Below are 12,435 nucleotides of genomic sequence, written 5' to 3' on the forward strand. Positions count from 1 at the left end.
AATATATTTCAAATCATTTGCATTCTTTACAAAGCTAATGTAAATTTCTTTGTAAAGGTAAAATAAATACAGGAAGTAATACTGTTAGTGTTTGTTAACATTTTGTACTTGCCTATGTCACATCCGGAACATGTATTAAAAATTTAAGGCATTATTTAGGGCCCTAGGGATTCCATTTTGGGGAATTTCAATTCATTTAGGGTCTCGATATTCCCCCGCTCCCCAGGAAGGTATCTGATCTGGCACCTCATTTCTTACAGTGGAGAAATCATGTAATCCCTTCGTTTGTATTCCATTTTACAACTGTGCCCGCCCTCGTGGACAGACAGAAGGGCATCAAACGAAAAGTCAGCATTGCCACCCAACAACTCGGGGGACGAAGAACTCTTAAACCACGTCTTCTTGGTAGCTCCAACTGGAACTTTCAATCTCGCGGTTCCCTGCCCTTCCCTGGCTCGCAGCCGGTTCCTGAGGCGTTGGGGAGGGAGGGAGGAGGTGGGGGTGGCTCTCCCTGGGTGCTGATCTCCGGGTGCTGCTCCCTGGGTGCTCAAAGTTCGGGGCCGGCCGAGGCCCGGCCTGAGTCAGCGCCGCGGCCGCGGAGTCCGCCGCGAGGCGCAGGGCGGGGCTTCCTCCGGCGGCCCGAGCCTCGCTCGCTCGACTCCTCCGAGTCCACGTCTCTCCCTCCGTCCCGGCGCGTGTTCCCTTCGGCTCGGGCCAGGCCGACGTGACAGCCGCACACCTCCAACGCCAGCGCCGCGGCCGCGCGCCCCGAGGGAACCTCTCGGCCGAGGCCCGGGGACGGCCCGGGCCAGGCTCGGCCGCACACCGACTCCTCAGGAGCGGCCGCGCGCGCGCTTCTCCCCTCAGGCCCAGCCCGCCCTCCACCTCGCTGGTCGCGGCGCGGCGCGGCGCCGGAGCGGGCGGCAGCATCCCGGGCGATGGAGACCGGTTCGGACTCAGGTCAGAGGCCGCGCGCCTGCGGCGGAGGGGGAAAGAGGCTGAGGTGGGGGCGGCTCGCCCGCCGCCGTCGCCGCCGCCGCTCCGCTCCGCGCGGGGAAAAGCTTGGCGGCGGCAGGTGGGCAGGACGAGGCGCGAGCGAGCGAGCGAGGGCGGGCGGGCGGCGCGCGAGGGGCCGGAGGGGGGTGGGTGGGGTGGAGGATGGCTCAGCTCTTTCTAAATATAAGAGCCGGCCGGCGGGAGGCGATCGGGCGGGCGAGCGAGCCGGGCGCCGAGCCGCAGAGCCGCGGCTTCTCAGAGGCGCGAGGCTGCGGGGAAGCGCCCGAGTCGCGAGCTCGCGGGGCGGCGCGGGCGGCGCGGCGCGGGGCGGCGGGAGCGACGCTCGCCGCGCGGAGGACGCAGGCGGCGGGGCGGGCGGGCCTGGAGGGCGCAGCGCGGCCCGCGTGAGGGACCCGAGGCGGCCCCGGGCCCCTGCGGCACGGCGCGGCGGCGCGGCGCGGCGCGGCACGGCGACGGCCGCGAGCCCCCCTCGCCGGCCGCCCGCCCCTCCCGCGCTCGCTCCCGGGCGCAACATGGCTGCGGCCGCCGCCTCCGCCTCCCAGGACGAGCTGAGTAAGTGCGGCGCGGAGCCTGCGGCCGCGAGCGGGGCTCGAGTCCACGCAGGGTCGGGCCCCCGCGGGGCCCCGGAGGCCCGCAGGGTGCGGGGCCGGGCCAGCGGGCGTGCGGGGGGACCGGGGCGCTCGGGCCTGGCGGGCGAGCGAGCGGGCGGGCCGCCGCGGGCGCTTGTAGGCCGCAGGTTTGCACTGTCACGTCGTGAAATTGAAACCAGAGCTCGGGGCAGGACCGCCTCGGCTCGAAAGGCGCCCGGGCCCGGGCTTTGGAGGAGCCCGGCCCCCCTGGCTGGCGGCCCCGACTGGCGCGCGGCCTTTCGCCCCGGGGTCGGACTGTGTCCACCCGTCCCGTCTGACCCCCGCCATGTCCGTCCCCCTGCTTCTGACTGACGGGCGAGTTCTGCAGAATGGAGCTTTTGGGAAGGAGCGAAGGTGCCTTTCCCCCCCGACATCCTAGGAATCGGCAGAAAGGTCACGGATTGGAGATGACTCTCAGGTTGAAGCAGGAAAGACGGATAGGGTCGCTGTTAGCGGCAGGAATAAATAAATAAATAAATAAAACGCGGGCTGACAGAGCTGTCAGAAAGGAGAGGCAGTCACACTCCGTGCCAAGGGTTGCGATTTTCCAGGGGACGGCGATCCAAGCTCGCTGGGAGCAGTGGTCACCCCTAATTCCAGGCCGCCCTGCATGCTGCCAATGTTCCACTCTATGCTTTGTGGGAAGTGTAGTTCCAGGGTGTTGTAGGCCTATTCTGGGGTCATAGATATTCAATTTCGTGGGATATGTAGAATAATTTGTTGCGTTTTGGGTGGTTAGTTCAAACACTTTAGGGTATTTAAGAGCACCTCCCTGCCCCCATGCTACCCTTCAGCTAAAGACTAAAAAGAAAGGTGTTATTTGGGGATGATGTATATTTTAAATGGCGAGCATGGGTGAGGTGTTGCAAGCTTATGTTTGTGAAGCTTATGTTATTAAAGCGTCTCAATCGCCATGTGAAAGTAGTTAAATGTAATTTATGTTTCTTTGGTGCTTGGCAGTTGAAAGCTACTTTTATGAACGTGATCTCACTTTTGCCCTCGTAACAACCTTGTGTGGCAGGTAGGTAGGAATTATCCTTGTTTTAAAGAGGAGGCTGGTTTAGAGGGATTAAGTTGCTTGCTGCCTGACTCAGAACTGGTGGAGCAGGCGTACTGGTTGCACTTTTGGAAGTGTAGGTAAACATTTGGTATGGCTCTAGGAAGAATGGAGAATCTGAGGGGAACAAGACAAGGTCTCAGGGTTTGGAGAGAGGTAGGTGTGGACTACTAGCCACAAAGTTGACTGCTTGCCTGTCAGCCCCCATGGAATCACCACTTGACCTTTTGAAGAGATCAATTCCTCAATTTTATTTTTCAATATTTTTATTGTGGTAAGATACACATCACACAAATTATCATCCTAACCATTTTTAATCGTGTAGTTCAGGGTCATTATATGCATCTACTCTGTTGTGCAATCACCACCATCATCCATCTTCAGGACTCTTCATCTTGCAAAACTGAAATTCTATACCTGTTAAACAACTCCCCATTCCCTCCTCCTTGAATCCCCTGGCAGCCACTTCCCGCTTTTTGTCCCTGAACTTCACTAGCTAACATGTTTAAATGACTTTACACTGTACTTGTCTTTGTGTGTGTGTTTTATTGTTTTCTTTCATTTAGTATAATGTCTTCAAAGTTCATCCATGCTGTAACATCTGCCATGAATTTCTAAGATTGGATAATGGCCCTTGGATGTAATACATTTTCTTATCCATTCATCTCTCTTTGGAAAAGTTGCTTCCAAATTTTAGTTATTATGAATAATGTTGCTGTAGTCCTGCTTTTAAATCTTTTGGGAATAGACCTTTAACTTTTGAGGAACTGCCTTTTTTTTTTTTTTTTTTTTTTTTTTTTTTTTTTTTTTTTGTGGTGCTAGGAATTGAAAGCAGGGCCTTGCATGTACTGGGCAAGTGCTCTATCACTAGTTACACTCCCAGCCTGCCATTTGTCTTTTTGCCTGTGGCCATACCATTTCACGTTCCCACCAACATTGCATAATGGGCTCCACTTGCCCAGATTATTGTCAATAGTTACTGTTTTCTGTATTCTCACTAGTACCATCCTAGGGGATGTCAGGTGGTCTGATTTTATATATATGTAAAATATTTATATTTTAAAGTTGACATGCCTCATGGTGTTTGGGTTTCTGTTGTAACACGAAGTACATTAAAATCTCAGTTTCTGCTAGGGATGGGGAAGAAAATGAGATGAAGAATTAGATAGCATTTTGAAGTGGCTCATGTGTTTGTGTATCTGTAGTTCGTACTTGTATATCAGGTACATTTAAGATGCAGGTAGTAGTTTTGGTTAAGAGATTTATTGGTATTAGCAGCAAATGTTAAAGTTAGGAACAGATAGTTCAACTCTAGCTATTCTGTTTTCTTTGGTCAAATTATCAAAAAAATCTGTTGATTTAGCTTCTGTTTTTCTTCAGGAGGGATTGAAGACTTGACATTTGGTTCCTTAGAATAATTTAAGACCATATACATAAGTGCAGGTTAAGAAATTTCAAATGAGGATCTTGACATGGAGGCATATTTTGGTAATCCCAAGCATTTGTAAAGCTGAAGCAAGTGGAGCTCCAGTTTGGGCCTAGTCTGAAGTATATAGCAAAACCCTGTTACACACACACACACACACACACACACACACACACACACCCCACTGAAACATTATTTTGTTTCAGAATGACTGTAATAAGAGGAGATGAAAAAAAAAAAAGAAAAGAAAAGCTGGACAGTGGTGGCGCATGCCTTTAATCCCAGCATTCAGGAGGCAGAGGTAGGTGGATCTCTGTTTGAGGCCAGTCTGGTCTACAGAGTGAGTTCCAGGAAAGGCTCCAAAGCTACACAGAGAAACCCTGTTTCGAAAAACAAACAAACAAACAAACAAACAAAACAGAGAGTGTGTGTGGGGGGTAAGGAATGTTAAAGGTGCCTTGGGGATTCTAAGAAAAAGGAATGAATTATCCGAACATCTGGTAGTAGTTTACTGTTTTTGAGATTGGTCTTGTTATGTTACACATACTGGTCTCTGGCTTCAGTAATCCTCCTGCCTCAGCTTCCTGAGTGCTACAACTAACTATAGCCTGTTACCACTGTGTCTGGCTTACAATTATTTCTGCATAGTAGATGATAATAGAGGCATCCCTCTGAGGGGCAGCATTGTTTTTACCCCACTGTTTTATTATAAAGCTCAACATACAGAAAAACTGAAAGTGAATATTTATATACTCACCATCTACATTCTACTTTTGGTTCAGTGGCATTAAGTCCTCCGTCTTTCATATACGTAACCACTTTAAATTACGTTGCCACAAGCAGCAAAGTTGACTGTTGTCTCTACAGTCCTCTTTCCTTCTTCCCTTCTTGCTTTCTCTCCTTCCCCTTGAGACAGTCTGGATATATAACCCAAGCTAGCCTCAAACTGTTAGATCCTTCTGCTATGATTACAGGCATGCACTACCATGCCCAGCCTTTGATTAAGTGATTGATTGAATGATACACCCTTGAACGTGTAAGTGAGCAAGAGGAAGGAAGGGAAGATAATCTTCACATTTGTTAGAATTTATGTTCTTTTTAAAAATATAAATCTTACATAATTTTTACTTTGAATCAGGTAGTTATAAAAGAAAAATAGTAAAACTAGTGTTTTTTGAGAGTATGCGTACTAACTGACCCCTCAGAATAACTGTGATTTTGGTGCTGTCAGCCAAATGGTGAAGTTATCCTAGGGCATAGTTAGGACTTGAACTTAGATTCTTTGACTTAAAAAATTAGGTCAGTTCTGCTTTGTCAGTTGTTAGCTTCCCTACAATTATAGAAAGAAGTAGTTATAGTTTTAATGTTTTTTTTTTTTCTTTTATCCTCTTGTATAGGGATCAAAACCAGTGTGGGAATGCTGGGGAAGGGTTCTACTACTGAATAAACTCCCGTCCCTGTGGCAGTGTTTTGCTGTTGATGAACAGAATGTACTGGACTTTCAGATAGTATGCGGGAAAAGAGATTAATTAATTTATATTGTTAAACATGTTTCTTAAATCTAGTTTGTAATTATGTTCATAGTCTGGTTTTCTTTGTATTTAGGCTCATATTTGCAAATGGAATGAAATTCACTAGAGGGCAGATGGCTAATTTGTATTGTAACATTATCTTTTATTGGTTCACGGAAAAGCTTGTTTCAGTAGCTGGGAGAGGTGCTTCTGACAGAAGGAGGAAAGGGTTCTCGAGTTTTTGCTTGGTCAGCTGCTTAGTGGTTTCCTGTTCCTGACTTTATAACTGTAGGGTGGTATTCAAACCTGGTCTTTGTTGGGTTATGGACAACTCTTGAAGAAGCAGCATGAAATCTTGAAGTTTATACTGTTCAATTTGATCATTGGACATAGCTGTGTGAAACCTTAGTGGTATAGGTTGTCAGATAATCAACATTCCAGCAGTCTTTGGAGAGTGGCTCTTTGAGAGGATGATATGTGGCAAGCTGGTAGGTAGCTGTGTACTTCAATTGTTTGGGCATACGGAAATAGTTCTTCAAAGTTGATCACTGTCACGATAGGCATATAGACTGCTGAGCTGATCTTTGTAGAAAGGCTGTCAAGCCTGTATCATTAAATTTTAGTTACTCAAACAAATAGGACGTTAAAATGGAAAATGACAACAGGATTTCTCTCTCTCTCATTCTACTCCAAATTTTATTTTTACCCTATTTTTTTGAACTATGCTTTCAGTAAACAATTTTAGTAATGGCCAAAGCCAATAGTTGTCATGGAGAATACTGGCCTTGTTCAGAAGATGGATGTTAAAACTGTGGGCAGTTGCCTGTGTGCCTAGATGGTTTGATCCAGTTGTTGATTTCTCCTTTCAGTCCTGGCCAAGCCTCTGCTTTGATGCTTGCTATCTTGTATGGCATGTTTTACCCACATATTTTCCAATTCAGTAAGCAGACTTTTTTAAGATAGAGTGACTAATTTATGGTCTTGTCCTCAGAATGCTTATAATTTGTCACAGATTTATATGTCAATATAAATAACTAATATGAAGCATGATATGAAAAATGCTTAATATGAGTGTTTGGAAATCTCAAGGAATGAGTATACCATTCTAGGATCTAAGGAATAATAGCTTAATTTGAGACATGGAAGTAGAATAATCATTTTAAGAAAAGGTTAAGTAAATGATGTGAGAGGAGTGGAGATATTTTTACTGTGGCTGTGTAAAGAACTAGGAAAGGAAATAAACTTGGTAGTCTGAGACTTGCTCTATCGTGCTTTTATGACTTGGGATCTAGAATAAATTATTTTCCTGACTTTTTTTCTTTTTCATGAAATGGGGTGATGGCAAGAAATACTCATGGTGTTGTTAAGATTGTTATATGCCAAAGTGCTCTGTATAAACAGTTAAGGTCTCTAAATTTACTAGTTTAATATGGGGGAGGACAAGAACAGATAACATTGGGAAGATAGGATGGGCCAAGGTATAGAAATGCCAACATAAAGAGTTTGAACTTTGTTCTGTAGATAGTAGAGAACCAGCAGAGTTCCTAAAGGGGTATTATACAACATGAGAAGATCTGTTTTAAAAGGCTAACAGATGGCAGTGGTAAAATGGATTGTAAGAACCCAGAGATCAAGAGCACAAGACTCATTACGAGGGGATCACAATGGCTAAAGAAATGTAGGGTCTGAATTGAGACAGTGGAAATGGAGTTGTTTGGCAAGGAGATAATGCCGTGTATATTGCTCTGTATAAATAAAATGCTGATTGGCCAGTAGCCAGGCAGGAAGTATAGGCGGGACAAGCAGAAAAGAGAATTCTGGGAACAGGAAGGCTGAGGAAGAGATGCCAGTGGTCCAGGGAGCAACAGCCATGGAACAAATGGCGACATATAGATTAACAGAAATGGGCTGAGTTAAGTGTAAGAGCTAATCAGTGGTAGGCCTGAGCTAATGGCCAGGCAGTTTAATTAATATAAGTTTCTGAGTGATTATTTTATAAGTGGTTGCAGGGTCTTTGGTGCTGGGCAGGACTGGAGAAAACTCCAGCTACAAGATAATATTAATACTGAAGCCCTAAAATATATAGAAATGATTGGGTTATTATTATATAGATGTGGATTACTAAAGAGGGGGAAGAGTTAGGGATGATTCCAAGAATCTAACTGGAGACTCTAGGGTAGGGAAATAGGATAGACTTAGAGAATTGGAAATGAAGGAAAACAAAGCCAAGATTGTATTCAACAAATAAGTGAATGAATGACTGAGACATCTTTGTTGAATAGTTCAAGGAAAATGTTTTGAGTGGTGGCCAGTGCCTCTGAAATGAAGAGTCAAAGCTGGTTTCAAATTCTTTGCTTTATCACTTTTTGGTTAATGAGTCCTTGATCTCAAAACTGCCTACCTTTGGGCCTTGCTTTTCCCGTTTGTAAAATGGGATCAGAACAAAACCAACTAATAGGATTCTAAGAATGGGAAGAAATGATGCATGATGCATGTTAAAAACTTGGTAGTGTTTGGCACATGGGTTGCATGTGTGTGGGAAATTTGATTCCAAAGCTTTGAAGAGGTGGAGATGATGATGGGATCATGGGGATGGAAAGGTTGTTCCAAAGACAGCTCTTTGGAGCCTGTAAATATGTAGGGAGGGTTGAAATGACATGATTCAAGGAGATGAGGAGTACTGGGAAAAGTCATGGGTTATTACAGTCATCAATATTAACTTTTTCCCTCCTCTGAGTGTTTGAGACAAAGTCTCACTATGTAGTCCATGCTAACTTCAAACTCTTGATCCTCCTGCTTCAGCTTCCTAAGTACTCAAGCATTTATATTTCTCAGTTATCATACTGACTATCATTCTTTTTATAAAAGTACTGTGTAGCTGAGATATTTCCTTTAACTTTAATGCAAGGTTTTAATGTGTTTATGATATACACATACTTATATGATAACATACATGTTGTATTGGTACTGGAGTTTTAAAATCTGTAGTCAGTTATTATCAGTGTATCTTTTGAAGCTTTATATAGGCTCAAATTCTGCTTATGGAATGCTCTTCTTCCCCAAATTTGGTAATCACTGTATTTTTTCTTATTCTTATTCACAAAGGAGGGCATCAAGGATGTTAGCAAGAAATGAAAAGTGCTTATTTTTCTTAAAATGGTAGCTATGTGTTCAAGTCTTTAATTGTATTTTTTTTTTTTGGTGTTCTAAATAATAGATTCTTTATACAATTGCATATGTACGAGTGGATGAACATACCATTGGTGATCCAGAGGATTTATGTCAAGATTGGATAAACCATGTATCACATTGATTGTAGAGGTTAGTAGATTTAGTTCCTGAGGATATGTGCATTTTTATAGCAGCATTAAAAAAAATGCATAGATTATTAGGTAGCAATTTCCCCTAAGAGCTTCACTTTTTTTCCTTTTTCCTTTCCTAGTTACTTGACAGAACCAGTGAAGTTCATGTTAGTTTGTATTACATATTTCTATTCTCTGTGGTGATAAATATAAAAAACATTAGCAAGAAAGAAGAAAAAGCTAAAATTTGAAGATATTACCTACCAGTGTGCATAGGCAGAAACAATGGATGACAGTTTACAAGTAGTATTACCTGCTATACCAAAGCATTTTACAGTTTCAGGAACATTATTATGGAATTAATTATTTTACTTCTGAAAAAGGTAATGTAGGAAGCATCTTCATGGTAATTGATTATTCTTGATTCTGCTACTTTGATATGCACTGCAGTTTTTTTTAAAAGCTGTTTTATTCTATGTCATTATTACACAGAGTGTGATTCCAGTTTTGCTCTTCAATGATACTGGATAATTCTTTGAAACTCCATATATTCAAATTGTAGTTTTCTCATATCATAAATTCAGTATCCAGTGATGACTTGGGGTTTAGTAACATCAGTCTAAAAGTGCATTGTGTGTCTGTCTTCTACTATTACTCTTAGACTAATTTAACTATTTTATAACTTTTTAGTATACAGTCTGCTAATTACAGTATATGATGCTTAATTCATTTAAGTTGAATTTGGGGGGTTGGAATATTTTATAAACTGGAGTTCAACTTCAGAATAAATTTTAGTTTATTTTTGCTGTTCTTCATTTTTTTCCCTGAGATGTGTGGAGACTTGGGGGGTTGGAAGAATTGTTTGGTAGAGCAATGAGGGCATTGCTTATTCCACCCTAGATTCTTGAACTATTTTGGGAACTGTGAGAAACGTGTTAATGCTTTTATGATATACCAAAGACAAACAGGTCAAAACACATATTCTAGGGCTTCAGTTGTGACTTTTTAGGTAGGCACAGTGGTGCATGCCTGTAATTCATGTACTCAGGAGGCAGACACAGGAGGATCACTGCAACTTTGAGGCCCTCCTGGACTACATGGTGACTCCAGGCCAGCTGGGGTTATAGTGTGAGATCCTGCTTCAATAAACAAAACAGAACATTTCAGAGTTTTTCATATCTAAATAAACATTTTCTTCCAAGTAATTAATTGCTTTTGGTGGATATTAACTATTCTACATCGGACTATTATGCAACCTAAATTCTTATGTAGTATCTTCTCCAAATTGGCTTTCATAAGCCAAAGTAATCCTTCTGTTCACTAACTTACTAAAATTAATTTCTAACTGGCTGCCTGCCAGCTGCTGGCTCAGAGGGGAGAGGCCCTTTGGAGAGGTGGGAGTGCATGTGAACCTAAGAGTGTAGATGTTGGGAGCCTGACACTTACTCACTGCCTCTTAGGAGTTGATGAGGACTCTGGTCGGATCACCTGGTCCAACCCTGTCACCCTGCCCCCTGATTTCTTTGCTTTCCCGTGTGCATGTGTGAAGGGGTGAGGAGTTGAAGGCTGTAAGTAAATAACCTTGATGGGGAGCTGAGGTGATCAGGAAGAAGGAAGCCTTTTTATGGACTATATTGAGTTGATAGGGACTTTAAAGTAGTCTGGCATCTTATACAGAAAACTAGAATTTTACAGTTACAGAGAAATAGACCTGACTTCACCATGCTTAAGGAGTTTGATACTAACCTTTGTAGATGGGAAGATTGTTGACTTTTTCTGGGGAATGCGAAAATATCTATTCACCCCCCAAAAATGTATCATTGGCAAACCAAAGAAATGATTCTACCCACGTTTAGGTTGGTGAAGCAAGGAATTTATTTGGGCTACTTAAAGGAGCCTGGGTGAGTGGTTACTTACAGGAGAATACATGACTGCAAAGCCCCACCTCAGCATGGGTGACGTGAAAGCTGAATTTCTAGAGCCCCCCGGTGGACCTGGGCAGGCAGCTGCATGGACGACTCTCCTTTTCTCTGCAGTTGTTTACAGCTTATGAAACTGGGGGAGGAGCCTCTGTATCATCACTTTTTAGGCTTTCCGAGCCTCCAAAGTTACATTAGCTTCCCGAGTCTTATGATCCTTAAAACCCCCTCTCTGAGGGAATGTTTCAATTTAGAGGAAACAAACTATGTAACAAGGACTTTCTTATTGGGTATTTGTCTTGGCCCTGAGGACAGAGGGACAAACATGCTTTGATTGCCTTATTTCTGGAGGGCAGGAGGGGTACTAGGAGTGCTGCATAGGTAAGGACCCAGGGTTCTGAAGGTTCCCTTGGGCTGCCTAGTAAGAGGAAGGCAGCTTTTGCAGAAATCATGCTAATTGTTTCTTTCTGGGAGTCAATCATTTCCTCACTTCCAGCATACTCCTCTATTTGTGCTTACTCCTGGACTGCTTGGCATTTGCTTTTAAAAAGTACATTTGTATTTATTTGAGTTCCTTTAACCAAGGCTAGAGTAGGGGCAAATTTCTATTTTAAAGTCTTAGGAATGAAGATGGGAGTTTGATTTCTAGCCATTACTTTCTAAAGAAAAGTCCTGCCATCCTTATTTGGGTCTTGTACATATTACATTGACAGTTAATGACTTAGAATAGTATTTAAGAATCAACAGGTAAAGTGGACTTTCGGGAGTAATATTAGTTAGATTTGTAAGACAGAATAATCTAGATACCAGCCAGGTCTTCCTTTTTTTTTTTTTTTTTTTTTTTTTTCCCAGTTTTAACCTCAAACTAATCAAAGTGGTTTTTAGTGTTTGAAGATGCTCAATCTGTACTTTACAGCTCTAGATTGTCTCTTCCAGTGTATAACTTAGTTCTTCTATTTTTCTTAGTGTATAGGTTCTCATTCCTGAAAATGCTGCTTTGGTTCTGCCTATTTCAGCTTGACATGAGATCCACCTAGCTATCTGTCTGTTTTATACTCACTAGTCTCTTTTACACCCAAACATTCCTGGAGTAAATTATTGAACATGTGCTAAGTCACAGGGCAGCCTTGTCTTTGGAGCACTTGATTTTCTGTGATTTCACTGGTCCCCTTGTCATTTCCCTCTTTTTTTTTTTTTTTTTCTTTTTTCCTTTTGCTGTAGAAAATGCTGTAATTCCTCTGATTTGGATTAGGACAGCTTTGCCACAGAATGAGCAATCCTACTTTCTTGTCATGGTATTAAAAACATGTCTCTTCCAACTGATCCTAATTTATAACTGATCCTAATTTATAACTCACCACCAGTTTCTTCTTTCCCTATTACAGTTGTTGGATGCACAAACTTCTAAATAGTTTTTATGATACATAAAACATTTCTTTTCTCTTCATTCAAACAGTATTTGAGCATCTACTTTCTGAAAGGAACTGAGTTTAATATTGGGATAAGAGACTTAGTCATAGGTTCTGAGCTTAAGCTGGAAGAAGATGGAGACAATGAATATGCAGTAGGGTGGA

The 12,435-nt window shown here is 43.2% G+C and overlaps 1 protein-coding gene across 4 annotated transcripts in view; it reads left to right on the forward strand.

The window, feature by feature from the left end:
- The first annotated feature begins 610 nt into the window (after positions 1 to 610).
- Ecpas (Ecm29 proteasome adaptor and scaffold) overlaps positions 611 to 12,435 on the forward strand; it is a 128,726-nt gene continuing 116,901 nt past the window's right edge. Inside the window, exons 1-2 of one of the 4 annotated variants that reach the window (XM_028857779.2) lie at positions 898 to 960; positions 8,858 to 8,961. In XM_028857779.2, the coding sequence (XP_028713612.1) occupies positions 8,940 to 8,961 (22 nt within the window). In that variant the 5' untranslated portion in view covers positions 898 to 960; positions 8,858 to 8,939. Of the gene's footprint in view, positions 961 to 1,480; positions 1,570 to 8,857; positions 8,962 to 12,435 lie in introns of those variants that run through there. The other 3 variants (XM_028857778.1, XM_028857781.2, XM_028857777.1) reach the window with 3 other exon arrangements.

This window comes from Peromyscus leucopus, chromosome 2, assembly GCF_004664715.2.
Source record: "Peromyscus leucopus breed LL Stock chromosome 2, UCI_PerLeu_2.1, whole genome shotgun sequence".
NCBI lineage: Eukaryota > Metazoa > Chordata > Mammalia > Rodentia > Cricetidae > Peromyscus > Peromyscus leucopus.